Source organism: Lissotriton helveticus, chromosome 9, assembly GCF_964261635.1.
Source record: "Lissotriton helveticus chromosome 9, aLisHel1.1, whole genome shotgun sequence".
NCBI lineage: Eukaryota > Metazoa > Chordata > Amphibia > Caudata > Salamandridae > Lissotriton > Lissotriton helveticus.
This window is the reverse complement of record NC_136070.1, coordinates 1,195,291,859-1,195,305,786: the sequence shown is the minus strand read 5'-3', so window position 1 is coordinate 1,195,305,786 and position 13,928 is coordinate 1,195,291,859. Positions and strand designations below refer to the sequence as shown.

The following is a 13,928-nucleotide window of genomic DNA, read 5'->3' as shown; positions in this document are numbered from 1 at the left end:
ACCAGGTAGTAACACCACCATATTCCTTTCAGCAAACAAAACTGAACAGCGGCAGCGTGAAAGATTACTCAACAGTTCAGATAATTTTAATAAAAGCTCATTTTTCTTTAAAAACACTTACCCGGCAGATGTCAACTAGGAAGTTTTCGAAGAGTTTCCACATGTGGTTACTCGTATAGATCTCCTTCATTTCAACCTCAGTGTCAACATAGCAATGGTTCAGGAAATTGATGTAAGCAATTTTCACCTGTGCAATAAGTAGTAAAACTGTGAAACAGTTCCTTTATACTGCTTTATTTATAAGACCCAACATGCCTTAGGTAGGAAAATATTAAAGATGGAAAATTATAATCTAGCACTCTTTTATAGATTCACGTTATTTGAATACTTATCTTGGTCAGGCTGGGCTTTCAGTAAAAACACAAACAAATCAGGTCTCGAAACCGTGGAAAGGGGCATCTGTTACACTTAGTTTAATTGTTTGCCACATTCTACTGACCAACACTAATCCTGTACCCAAGCTCCATCTTTGGTGAGATTCTACACATTACATAAAGCTTGGCATGCGCCCCTTCAGACAGTCTAGATTTGTCCCACTCTGTTGGCTCAACTGATGATCACCATAAATGCAGGCTTCTGCATTAAGTATTGGAAAAAACTGGGAGAGCAGTCTTAAAAGAAGCTTCTATTAGACACAAAAGCAGTATGTTTAACGACCACTACGGTGCTTTGTACTTGTACAAAAGGCCCCTGAAGAAGTCCTGGACTGCTGGCTATGTGAAGAGTACTGTGATGCGGCCTCAATCCAGGCAGATGCAAAAACAGTTGATGGACAGAATGCAGAACAGTGTCATACATTCACCCTATTACAGAGATCTGGGCCTAAATCCATCGTTTTTTTGCACTCCACACAACCCCAGTTCAGACATGGCCATATGCAAATCAACCTTGACCCTGTGCCTCATGGGAACAGTCCAGTCCGAACTGCCAAGCCATGTCTGATTTGCATATGGCCATGTCTGAACTGTGGTGGCAGAGTGGGCTAAAGAACGGTGATGGATTAAACCCAGATCAGTTGACTGGGTGTGAGTGTTTGATTGGTTTGGATTCTCCGTCCATCACCCCCCTTTTGTACCGCTTTGTTTGCCACAAGTTGGCAGGGTATGCTCAGACGTGAGTCCCTTGCTCACTTTGCCACTGGATTCAAGCAAGCCTGGCTGAAGACGGCTGTAATGCCAGGAACCGGTCCTAGGAAGCTTTTTTCCGTTCCAGGGAAGGCATGGCTTGGCGGTTCAGGCTGGACTGTTCCCATGAGGCACAGGGTCAGACTGTTTTGCATATGGCCATGTCTGAACTGGGGTGGCAGAGTGGGCTAAAGAACGGTGATGGATTAAACCCAGATCTGTTGACTGGGTGTGAGTGTTTGATTGGTTCGGAAGCTCCGTCCATCACCACCCCCTTTTGTACCGCTCTATCCAGGTAGAGGCAGATGAACTCTAAGGGAACTGGTTTGGAGGCTGTTTGTCAACACGCCATTTGTAATCCCTCACTTGTAACTCTTTGCCATGTGTTCCATAAATTTAGGCAACAATCTCAATTTATGGCAGTAAGTAATGCTGGTTAATGCTACAGTAGAGCTAGAAGACAACTCCATAGAGTCCTTAAAATAATTGAGTACTGAGCTCTAAAACCTCAGGAGTCACATTGTAAACCTGGGACCTGATCAAAAAATACATGGGGGGGGTTAAAAACAATATATACCTATGAAATGGGGCACACAGTAAGCTAGTGACATCAAGGGAACAGTATCCTCCTAACATGGTATTATTATGAGCATCTTTCAATTCGCCTGGCCACCTGGAAAATTGAGGTATAAGCTTGGAGATTTACAGATATTCACCTTCTCATTCAATGGAGAAAGCCTTCCTCAATGACACTCCCTCAGAACAGCTACAAGCAAAGAAAGCACATGTTCCTCTGTCATTTACCCATTTATTTAGGGAAAATCAAATTTAGCGGGGGAAATAAACGAGCAAAACACCTCCTGGCTTAACTTCCACTATTAGGAATAAGCTACTGACCTGGAGGTAGAACACCCTACTTTCGTTTATTAAATGCTCGAAATGTGTCAACTTTGAGGCAATCTGGAATCAGGCAGACCACATTCACATATTTAGATTTTCGTTAGTAAAACTAAGCAGGTGCCCTTGTGATGGATAGAACACTCGTTTTCTTGTCAGTCTTCTGCATGAGGACCTTTCCTGAAAAAGTCAGGCACGAAATTACCTTAAGGTAAATTTGGCCTCTTGGAGGCCCAGAACATTAATAAGAAACTTAATTTTTGTAATCAGATCACCTTTGTGGGCACTGCAGTCTTCCAAGGAAGAGCGTAACCATGGTAGGGCAGGGCATGGGCAGAAAGGCATGCTTACTGTAGGGTTCAGATTATGGGTTCACAAAAGTAGGCTGAACTCAGTCTGACCAGTAGACTAACCTGGTCTAGAGGAATCAACTGCAGATGAAAATCATCTAGTATAAAAAAATCACTGGGCTTACAGAAAGTTTTTTTATGCAAGATGGCATGAGGTCCAGTAGGGACAATAACTTCCTACTGTCAGAGCTTTGCAGCCCGAGCACTATCATTTCCTATGTTGAAGGACGCAATCTGCTCTACTGGCTGGATGATGATTACCTCAAATCCTGGTAAGCTACTAAGGACACAATTTCCTGCAACAATTCCCTCGGTGACTTCTGAAAGTTCACAAACCTATCCATTGTTCAGAACTGAACAAAATCACCCAAGTGGGGAAATTCTGGATGTCAGGTTTCTGGTGCTAGTCACTTTGTGAGTAGACAAAGCACCAACGACAGTCTCAAAGGAAGAGCTGCAAGACCATTTCTTGTAGAGGACTACAATGCAGATTTGGAATCAACTGTGATAGTATCATTATCTTGACCACCACCTTTCAGATAAATGTATTGACAAATTCAACAATTATAAAAAAACAAGGGAAAAACAAGGGACTAGGAGGGAAGTACGTATTCTATTCGAAATAGTGGTCCCTAACACAGCAAAACAATGTAAATAATGATTAAATTCTTCATTTAATGAAAAACATAAACAACAAACAGATACCAGTGAAAGAAAATGTACTCTGTGCTTTTTGGTGCGATACACACAAGTGAATAAAGTAATCAAAATGTTTATCTGAATCAAGAACGCAGCTCATTTAATTCAAATAGAACAATGCATATGATGCCCATGCTATACATCAATGATGTTTTGAACCCAAAAAGAGATCCCCACCAGGATTCTAGGAATAAAGAGCCTGAGAGGTAAGGAAAGCCTGAGTGACAAGGGGCTCATAGTTTAAAATACTGGAAGCAATCCGCAGGGCAGAGGGATCTGCAAGGGGGGCAGTGACCTTGCGAGAGCTAGGGGAAGAGGTGGGCTCCTCTTAAAGATAGTGCTACAACCTGGAAGGAGACAGAGCACAATGGAAAAGCCCAAAGTAATGCAAGGGGAGGGCCAATGCCAGATTGCCAATCCAGATAATCAGTAATGTGGCATCCTCACTAAAACCAACCAAAATTCAAAATCAAACACCTGCATTCCACCTCTGTACCGCAAAGTGCCAGAAGAAGTTCTTCGATGCTCTATCATTCCATTCTCAGAGTGAGAGAGGTTTGATCTCCAGCAGCTATAGGTGTTCCCTAGACTCAGTTCAACTCACACATGTACAGGTCCATCATCCAACTACATTGCTTTGCATTTCAGAGTTCAATTTGAAATGCCCCTTGCTAGGCAGAAGGTGGTCCAGCTGTTAGGAGCAAGGTTGTCAGACTGGACATAGGAAAAACTCCTCAATTGGAATCTACAGGCTAGCTGGGTTTGCAGCCATATGATGGTCACTGGAATGATGATTGACAATGTTGGCAGAGTGTCTAGTAAATGATCCTGCCTTGCGGGCCTCCCGACTAGCGGGCCTCATTGCGTTCAATGTATCAGCCTGCATTGATTACTTGCACTGCAATATCCGCTTTCTTTGTCTTCCTTCATACACCAGCTTTGCTAAGAGATCATTAGAGAAGTATGAGTAAATATTAAAAAGATAATCTTTTCTGGTCTTTGCGAGATATTCAAATCATTTTTGACAATATGGGACAGTACTGAAATCAAATGCTGGAGACCAGTACTTCAACTCCACCGACTCAAATCAATTAAATTGATTTCAATTTCTCAAGAGTAGAGTTCACCGCAGCAAGTCAGTGGTGGAACACAAGCATTACTCCCAAATAACCTATTAAGTGATACGCCACTGTCTTCCTTCCAGGAGAATGGTCAGTCATAAGATCCCTACTCGAAGGAAAACTATTCTTCTGACCGCACCAATCGCCTGTTCGTGCCCTATTCTTTCACCATGACTCACCCAAGAACCGTCTATGATTGCCCAGTCTCTAATAGTTCTGTCTACACAGCAGATCTGTAATTACCTTCTTCTAGGTGCTTATTCCAATATATCATTCACCACTTCCAAACAGTAATCTCTTGCTGGTTGGTTACTCCCTTTGCCAAGGAAGTGAGTCAAAAGTGGACACCATTTTTTAATCTACTTGTTGCATTTACTCGCCCCTGACAAAATACTTCTATTCACAAGTAACTCACTCACTTTCCTATTTTCTCTACAGTGGATCCAGACTATTCTCATGAAACTCTTTTCAATGGGGAATTGCCCTCTCCCAGGTGTTTTTCCACAACTATCATTCCCCTGTTCAGTGTTGCTCCACGGTAGGACTAACTTGTGAGTCTACAATCACATACAACTTATTGCAGCATATCCTCACCTCAGGGATACAGTCTTCATGGGTTGTTACTCTCACTATGTCATCCAGAGGGAGGAGAGAGTTACACTTTATTTCTGTGTACACGTTCTTCCCTTCAGTGCACACTGCTAGAAGCTCCACCAGATGGATGTGGTACATGAGAGCGCTGTTCTCATCCATTCGGTCACGCTCGGACCTCATCATCTGTACCAGTGTCTGGAAAGACGCTCTATCATTGTAGAACACCAGAACGTCCTCACCAGCATTAACCAGCTGCCAAAAAGAAAGACAAAAGAAAGTAACTATAAAATATTTAACTGGCACAGATTGACCAGTTTCATTTAAAAAACCTTAAGCGGTTTAAAACGCTCAAAAACTGTAAATGACGTAAACGCATCATATAAACAAAAAGGGAGTATATATTTTGCTCACATATAATCAGGGGGAATCAAAATAGCAACTTACACATGATTAGGTGGATCAAAAATAGAAGGTGCAGCTTGTGATATTCACATTACAGCCAAAAGCTAGGATATCTCCAGATCCCATTTCAGCAGTTATTCACAGTCGCCGAGCGCAAATCTTCTTTAATGAAAACCATGACAAGGTTAAAGCTCAAAGTGCAGCATTTGGGCCCCTTCATGTTACCTTTACACACTTATTTCAGATGAGATTATGAATTGATAACCAAAGTGCATCAGTAAGATATACAGTCAGACTTAATCCATGCAAAGACCCATAGAGACAGGTTTGAAAGCTTAAATCATGCTACCCTGTCTGCATGGCATTCCACCCATAGTCTCTGGGCCTCCGGCACTGCACAGGCTGTACTAGTTTCAGATGTGTCCTTCCATAAATTATTGCAATGTTAGGTAGTTTCCATCTCTCAGGCTTCATCACTACATTTCTTTCTCAGGCACCAACAGGTGCAGTGGGGGTCTTACCTCAGCCATCACAATGTCCTGACACTTCTTGATGAATTTGCCTTCTGCTTTGACAATGGTCTGAAGGAACTTTATGTACTGGACATTGCGGCCATGAGTCTCAATGCAATGTACAAAGTGCTGCACGACCCGCTCATTGATCTCACTGCTTAGCTGGTAATTATTCATGAAGATGTGCTGCATAGTGACAGCCTCCAGAATCTGAAGATGAATAGAGAAAAGATGCATCAAATGCCCTTGCCTTCCATTCTACTCAACTGCTCACCAATAGCAAACTCTTCACAGTGTAACCATGCTGCTTTTCAAAGATGAGATACTCTTCTTAGATAGTGCAGTTTACACTCATCCCTGCATTTGAACTCTCAGCCATACTTCAGAGCTCCAAGAACAGAACAATCCATTTGGCCATTAAGCTTAAATGCACACTATTGAGGGAGGCTTTGTTTAGAGTGTGCCCACTATGAAGGACCATAGCATCGAGTTCACAGATGAACAAACCAGAGAGTGGGGCAGTAAGCGAACTAATTAGGACAATACTACTATAAAACAGCATGAAACAAATTGGATCATAAAACTTGACTAGACATCATACCAGCGTTTTCTTAGGTAAGACTGGTCACGCTGATCTGGACAATGTGTCCATTAAGTACTTTTCAGCAGCCCTCACTGTATGCTCTCCCATTCTACACTCGTTCTATGCACCCAACTGCTCACCATTATACCACTAATTTTTCTTCTTGTAAAGCACGTTTTTTACCCAGTGAGTACCTCAATTTTATTTTACCCATTGTTCTAAATGATTTTTCACATTATTTTATGAAATTGACATGAGACATTTCAACCACTTGTGTCCACCTTTAACACTTAAGCACATGCGGAGAACACATACCAACTGAGGAGGTGGCAGAGGAGCAGCAAGGGAACAGACTCCAGGAAGGAAATGGGTGACGGTATAACATTACTGCTGGAATAGATGTTCTGAAGGAGAAGGAATTGTCTGAACTACAGCTATGCATGGATAGAAAGATGAAAGCTGGATACAAAAAAACATCCAAGGCTGGGGAATATGATAAAAGGTAGTTCATGAGTATACTCTGTACCATCTGCACCCTCGACACAAATGTGGATGAAAACAGTTGGATACCACAGGCTGTTTTATACTTGAGGTAATCTCATTCAAATCTAGGTATCCCAGAAAACATTCGGTACATAGCACTGAGAATCTCCAATTAGGGTAAATCCTTGTTAGAGCAAACATCAGAAATGCATAGAACTTGGTGGGTTACCAGCCGAGGCACATCAGAGACCAGCGGTCAATCAGCTTCAGACTCTGGACGAACAATTCCAAACCACACAGGGTCTTGGTGCTTATGATCAAACCATTAATACACTGGCATAGATTCAATAATGATGCAATAGTATGTTATGAGCTATGGAAGTCTGAAAAACTTGTGTACTTGAAGAAATGTTTTAGTAACGCTGTGTAACTAGATTTTGCAGAAGATCCAATCATTTCAGATTTTTTCTAAAGGTAGCATAGCGTTCCCCTTGTTTAGTGCCAAGGCACATCACCCAATAGGCCTCTAACCTGCCACTGAAGAACAGAGTAAAGCTTCACAGCACTCTATAGACTACCAGAAATTAAGGACAATTTTAAGGTGCAAGTAAAGTGGTTTTTGAACAGTAATCGGCTGGAAACCATATTGCACCCACCATTACAAACATGAGAATTTGTTAACTTAGGATGGAACTTTTCTTTTTTCTTCATAACAAGCATTCATCAACCAGCCCTTGACCCAACTTACTTTAACATTCCCTCTTTTTGCAGTTGACTGCTAGCATCAATGTTCTTTTTAAGTAACTCACAATAAATATATATCTGACTAGGTATCTCATTTATAATTTAACATGTCTGCAAACATCTAGGAACACAACACTTAGAAATGGGGTTTCCTATGTGAGGTTTTGCTAAACCAACAAACAGTTTAATTTTGCAGCAGAAAGATTTAGTTTGACCAATGTAGCACATTCGTTCTCTCTTGACATCAAGCGTGTGAAATGCCCTTCCTACCACACTCTGGGTGTGGGAAGATTGGCAACTCAATTATCTGGTTTGCATGGAAAGAGGAAAGCACTTTTAGAAGAAACTTTGGGTTTGTCCTCAATATCACTAGGTCTGTGTTCCAGAAAAAAAGGTTCTTCCACTGTTAGTGCTTGCATTTCACTGATTTTGCTCAGATTAGAAAGCATTATTGAATGATTTTTGAAATCAGGGGTTGCATGCAACAAGTGTCTTGAAAGGAGGAGCCATGCCTCTTGTTAAAACTATACATAGTATCCAGACTGGCACTTGAGCTATTGGTGGAATCACCCTTTTATGGTCACCTTGAAGGCCTTTACCAAAAGTAATTTAAAGAGATGTTATTAGTGCTGCATGCAATCTACTACTGAAGCTACATATAAACGAATAGAAGTGCATGCCAATCCTGCCTAGAGTAAATCAAAAAGTAGTAGATGAAGTCTTGAACAAATCAATCAATAATGGACAAATCTTTTCCACTCTGCAACTTAGCAGGCATGCACAGTGATTTTACATATCTCAATCAGGACTTTCTTACAAGTCTTTGGGAGTTTAAGGTAACCAAACTCTAAGACCACAGGTGCCAGATTGCTAGATTTAATTGCCTGAGGTGTGAATATTGGAGCGGACCCAGATACTGGGGCAAGAGAACTGGTTTCAGTTGTAGCTTTTACTGAGGATGTGCATACATATCCAGCCGCATCAAATACTTTGTTCTCACTCAAGTAAGTGCCACAAGAATGAGGATCACTGACGCGCCTCTTTTCACTCACATAGTAGGAGAGCAAGTGAAGGAAAAGTGTACACAAATATTCCTGACCATTTCATCCAGAGTACATTCCCCATGGACTGTGGGTACCCTGAGGCAATGTTTTGGCATTTTGGGCAGTGGCAAATAGATTGCTAGAGAGCTCCATATGTGGAAGTAAATATTAAGTACTTGTGGATTAATCTCCCATTCAAGGACCAGTTGATGCATCCTTATTAAAAAGTATGCAAAACTGTTGTCTGCAAGAGCAAATGTGAATCCAAATGTCAATGCCAAATAGTTTTGTTCATGCCGAGTGCCACCCCCTCGCCACTGGAGGGAATACACCACTATCCTGTTGTCCATCTTTATCACAACTGTTTTACCTCTAATGAGATTATAAAATGCACTAAATGGCAACTGGGGACGCGGTCAACAAAAAGTACAGGTTAAAATCCTCTTGCATCCACATACCCTGAACAATCATGCGGTTCAGATGTGCTCTCTACCATATGAGTGAGGCACCCATGGCAATGGTCCCTTGTGGTTGAGGGTCTAGAAAAGACCATAACAGCAACAATGTTTTGTTGTTCAACCACAAGACAGTGCATTGGCTTCTGGGCTCTATCAACAAAGGATCTTTTGACTTATCCTCCATTTGCAACTACTGCCTCACTGGACACTTGCAGTTTGTCCATGTGCAGTCTTACATGTGGCACTATCTTTGTGCATGAGGCCATCATCCAACAGTTTTATTATTGACCTCACCATAAGACGACGTGGTGTCTGAAAAAGAGCCCTTTTTGAAATGCCATCAATTTCTCACTTTAGGTAAGCCTTCTTCATGACAGAATTTAACACTCTCTCTAGAAAAGGTTGCATCTGCTGTGGCACAACATATTTTGACTTTGACTGTGAACCCTAGACTTTGTAACACCAGTACTACAGCCTGTGTGTGTGCCCTAGATATTGCTCTCAAATGCAGCTTGTTATCAGCTAATTCTTGAAATAAGAGTTGAATGGTATTTCCGCACAGGTAACACTGAACATTTGGTAAATACCCTTACCCGATGTGATAACCCTGAAGGGTAACATTTTAAATTGGTATTGTTGTCCACCTACCACAAGGTGCTAGTAAGTGGTGCACCAGATGTATGGGGCTATTTAAGTACAAGTCCTTCAGGCTGAGTTTCATTTTATCTCCTGTACAGAACAGAACAATGGCAGGGTGATCAAGACAATGTTTTGTGCAATTTTGCAATAAACCTCAGAGAAGTGATTGACTAACATCCATCTCATTCCAGAGTGTAGTCAAATTGACTAGGCATTTCCACTAGCCACTCCCTTCCCTGCCGCATCAATCTGGCTCTCCTCTGGCGGTGGAAAAAACATGGTTGTTGCACTGAAGCTCTTTCTGGCTGTGCCCACAAACAAAGAGTCAAGTGTGACATGCCACGGATGTATACTGGGTTAAGGGATACAATGTATTTGACTGGGTCATTGAAGGGCCAAATCAGTATTACACTTGGTCATTAAGTTAAGGGATACAATGTATCTTAAGGTGGAGGGGATCACAGGGCCTACTGTGCTCCAAGCCTGTGTAGTTTGAAGGATTAGACAGCTGGGGTTACTGAGGTGGTGCAGGGGCTATCTGTGTTTTACTGTCACTGTACCTGGAGAATAGGTCTCATCCAGAGGGTTGACCTTAACATTCAACAGATAAGGTTCCTACAAAAGCGCTTCAGGAGCCCTACATATACACAGTGTAGGGAGGCACTGTATGGGTGTTCCATGGAACTCTGGTAATTAGCACTAGTGTATATTTCTCATTCACTGCAGGCTACGATGATCAGGCACCACATTTGTTGTTTACTTAAGTATTTATTTGGTGTCAGAATATTTTAATAAAACAATGACATGGGGTTTATTTTTTGGATTGACCGAACAATGTTTATGGGACAAGCTATAAACAGAAGGGAACGGAGTAAAGGAAACTATCCTACTGCTAACATAATAGAACAGCCTCCAATTTAATGCTGGCAAGGAGCTGTTCAGAAGCTTATAATCTTGCCTAGGAACGTTTCATGTCCTTGCCATTTAATTATCTACAGGAGTATCTACTGGGAACAGGATTACCAAAACACTATTTAAGAGTAAACTTTGGACAATAACCCACCTCAAAGCTTTCCTATATCTGTTACACAACACCAGCCGCATGTCTTGTTCCCCTATTGACTGTTAGTACATTGAAACTATTAGAGATTTTCTGGAAGGCAGAGAGCATTGGACCTTGTCGGGTAAATGTGTCAAACACCATCTCTTTGTGACCCGGAGATAACATTTTACTGAAAGATTTGAGCATTGGCGCTAGTGTCTCCTAACTAGGAGTCACCAAAACTGGCAGCAACACCCTGATGCAGAGACTAACAGTAGATCTACATGAATGAATTACAAAATACAGTTTAGCTTGAAGCAAATCAAATATACTTTATTCGGTTTTTTGAGATACAAAAACCATAAAAGTTCATATAAAAATACAATTTACAATCTACATGGTAAAAACATTTTAAAATGACCAAAATACAGTAAAGTAGGGTTCCATACATAAAAAATAATTTTCCATTCCAGGTTATGGCAGGATCAAAGGAGTTCGTGGTTAAACGCAAGAGTTCGTAATTGGCCTTTGTTACATGTCCAGGTATTCAGGGAGGAAAGCACACGTTTATTGGATAAAAGTCATGCAAGTCCCATGTTGATATTGGGCCGTCTCCAACTCTAGGCGGGCAAGTTTTCAAATAAGGGACAATGTTTCGGTCCCTAAATCTCACGAGTACCAGGTCCCCCGCAACATCTTTGGGAAGAGAGCCCAACCAACCAACCCTTCTAACACTCCTTATTGCTCCATATAAATTAGGAGGCAGTGGCCTATTTTTTGACAGCCAGAATTTGGTTTTATTGACTAAATCATATTGTCTCTCAATTTTTCCAGGTGGAAGAACGGGTACACCCGCAAGGATGCACACGTATGGGGCCGCTTCCGGAGGTAAATGGATAGAATTAATTTTCTTTTACCTACTCTGGATGCGGTCAGTTGTGGAGGGGAAACTTTTGTGGGGTATTTGTTTATTTTTTGCCTAAAAGCACTAGAGCCAGCAGGTTGTATTTGACGCCTTTTATCCTGCACAAGTGGTTTTGAGCCTAGATGTGTAGGAGCTGTCTTAGGACAATTGGGTGTAACACTGCGTTTGCCAACCAGCGAGTTTAACTTAATGGCTTTCTCTATCTCAGAAAGGCGTTCCCCTAACAAGTTCATTTTTTCTAATAATGGTGCTATCATGGAGGTAACCAATTGTTCGATAATTTGCAGGTGGGAAGGGGGTGTTATAACTTCTGGGAACTCCTCGATCGATGGGATCATTGGGGAATTAGCAATGGATGTTCCTCGACACAGTTTTTGGATTTTGGGGTTGTTTCCACCTTGATCGACATCGATATTATTTCTTTTTGTGGATGGGGCCTGAGGGAGTTCAATGCTCTGTGTGTTCGGGCTACAGGATTTATTAACTAATATGGGAGGATCTAAAAGTGCAGCCTTTTCTGAAAGTAAACTAACACTTTTGGGCGGAGGGGGGGGGGGGTTCCAATGTGACGTGGTTTTGCATAGAAAATTCAACTCATTTAACAGGGAAAAAATTTGCCCAGTACCAGCTTCGCTAGTAGAATGGTCTCCCTTGGAGGTCATAGTGATATAGGAATGTAGGACCGTGATATATAAAAGAGAGTCCACAGGAGAAGAAGACGAAGTGATTGAAGGGGGTCTTTACCTTTTATTTAGTAGGCCTACAATGTAGCAACCAAGGGGGGTGGCCCGTCCCGGTCTTAGAGGGCCGTAGAGGGCCCGCCCTTTGCCCGGGCTTCGCCCCGGGCGCTCCCGCGCGCTATCGCGCAGCGGTCTCCCCAATCTGTTAAGTAGAGCTAGGGCAGGGGGCGTGACCGGCAGGGAGAGCGGCCTCAGATGTTACGAGCAGGGACTCCTGGTCAATTGAGTCCCTGCCAAGCTGCTCGCAGCCCTGCCGGTGCAAGAAAGCACAGTTCTATTCAGTCTCAAAGAGCTCCACAGAGACCGGGGACGAAGCGGGACCCGCGCAGCGGGTCCGGCAAGGAGTCGGATTATTCCAGGTCCCACGCAGGCAATCAGCAACAGGAAGGGGCCTCAGCACAGTCCGCAGGGCATTCCTCCCCACAAAGTTTCCCTTGAAGCAAAATCTGATCAGCTTGTATGATTTAAATAGCAGTAGAACTCCCTTTGGAATGCAGAAGTGTAAGCAAGAGTAGAGATATTAATTTGACATTTAAATGAGGAATGAAATTCAGAGTTAAGCTGACTAAGTACCGGGAAATTCAAGCCCCATTTCTAATTTCATGCTAGAGTTGTGCCCAGATTGATGCAGGAAAACTACAGAGACGAGTCTGTAGGAAGGGGCTTTAGAATGTCCTATTTTAAGATTGCATGTTTTGCAACTACTGTTTGTTGCAGGAGCAGCAAACTTTTTATTTTCTGATTTAGGGCATCAGGTTTGAGAACATTTCTTCCCAGTCATCCATCTATTTTTCTAGACGAGGGATATGAGAGAGACTTCAAAATAAAAAATGGAGCCATATTAAGGACTAAATGCTGCATTCTAAAAACCAACCAAAGATCAGTACAGAAAGAATGCTCCAAGAGGGGTGCCTGTCAGGATTCAGGATGACAGCAAAACAGTAGGCACAATGACAAATTGATATTTACTATAAGTCAAAGATATAAATAACTGGAGCTTGCAATGATGCTGGCTAATGTGGGCAAGCACTAAGATTAGTAAAGGTTATTGAAAATCAAAAAGTCTGTATGGGGCTCAGTCAGCACTTTTTAATCATGAAACTACAAATAGGCAACTCATGCCATAGAATAAACACTTGGATACTCGGAGCTCAGGCTGCTGAAACAGGATACAAGAACAATCTGCAAAGCCAAAAGGAATATTTTGATAAGCAATTCTCAATCACAGGCAAGGTGACAGTCGGAAATTAAAGTTTGATGTTGGCAACTATTCTACAACAGAGTAATTGGATCCAAGATTTGCTACTCAAGTCAATATATGCAAATTTTAGTTTGTCACCCAAAAAGTCTTTGGTGAGACCATAACCAATGGTCTTTCTCATGTACAGGTGGATTCAGCACAATTTTCAAGAGGATGTCAATTGTAGACCTCAGTGGCAGACTCCACAGGCTTAGCTCATGAACCCACCCAAGAACTACCCCCAATTTGTGGCAGGGAGTGTTACTGCCACT

At 42.1% G+C, this 13,928-nt stretch overlaps 1 protein-coding gene across 1 annotated transcript in view; it reads right to left on the bottom strand.

Moving 5' to 3' along the window:
- Positions 1-13,928, bottom strand: part of ITPR1 (inositol 1,4,5-trisphosphate receptor type 1) — a 1,533,308-nt gene that overhangs the window by 624,438 nt on the left and 894,942 nt on the right. Inside the window, exons 30-32 of the mRNA XM_078661662.1 lie at positions 5,769-5,969; positions 4,846-5,097; positions 122-247 (exon numbers count right to left, since the gene is read on the bottom strand). Coding sequence (XP_078517788.1) covers positions 122-247; positions 4,846-5,097; positions 5,769-5,969 — 579 coding nt within the window. The remainder of the gene's footprint in view (positions 1-121; positions 248-4,845; positions 5,098-5,768; positions 5,970-13,928) is intronic.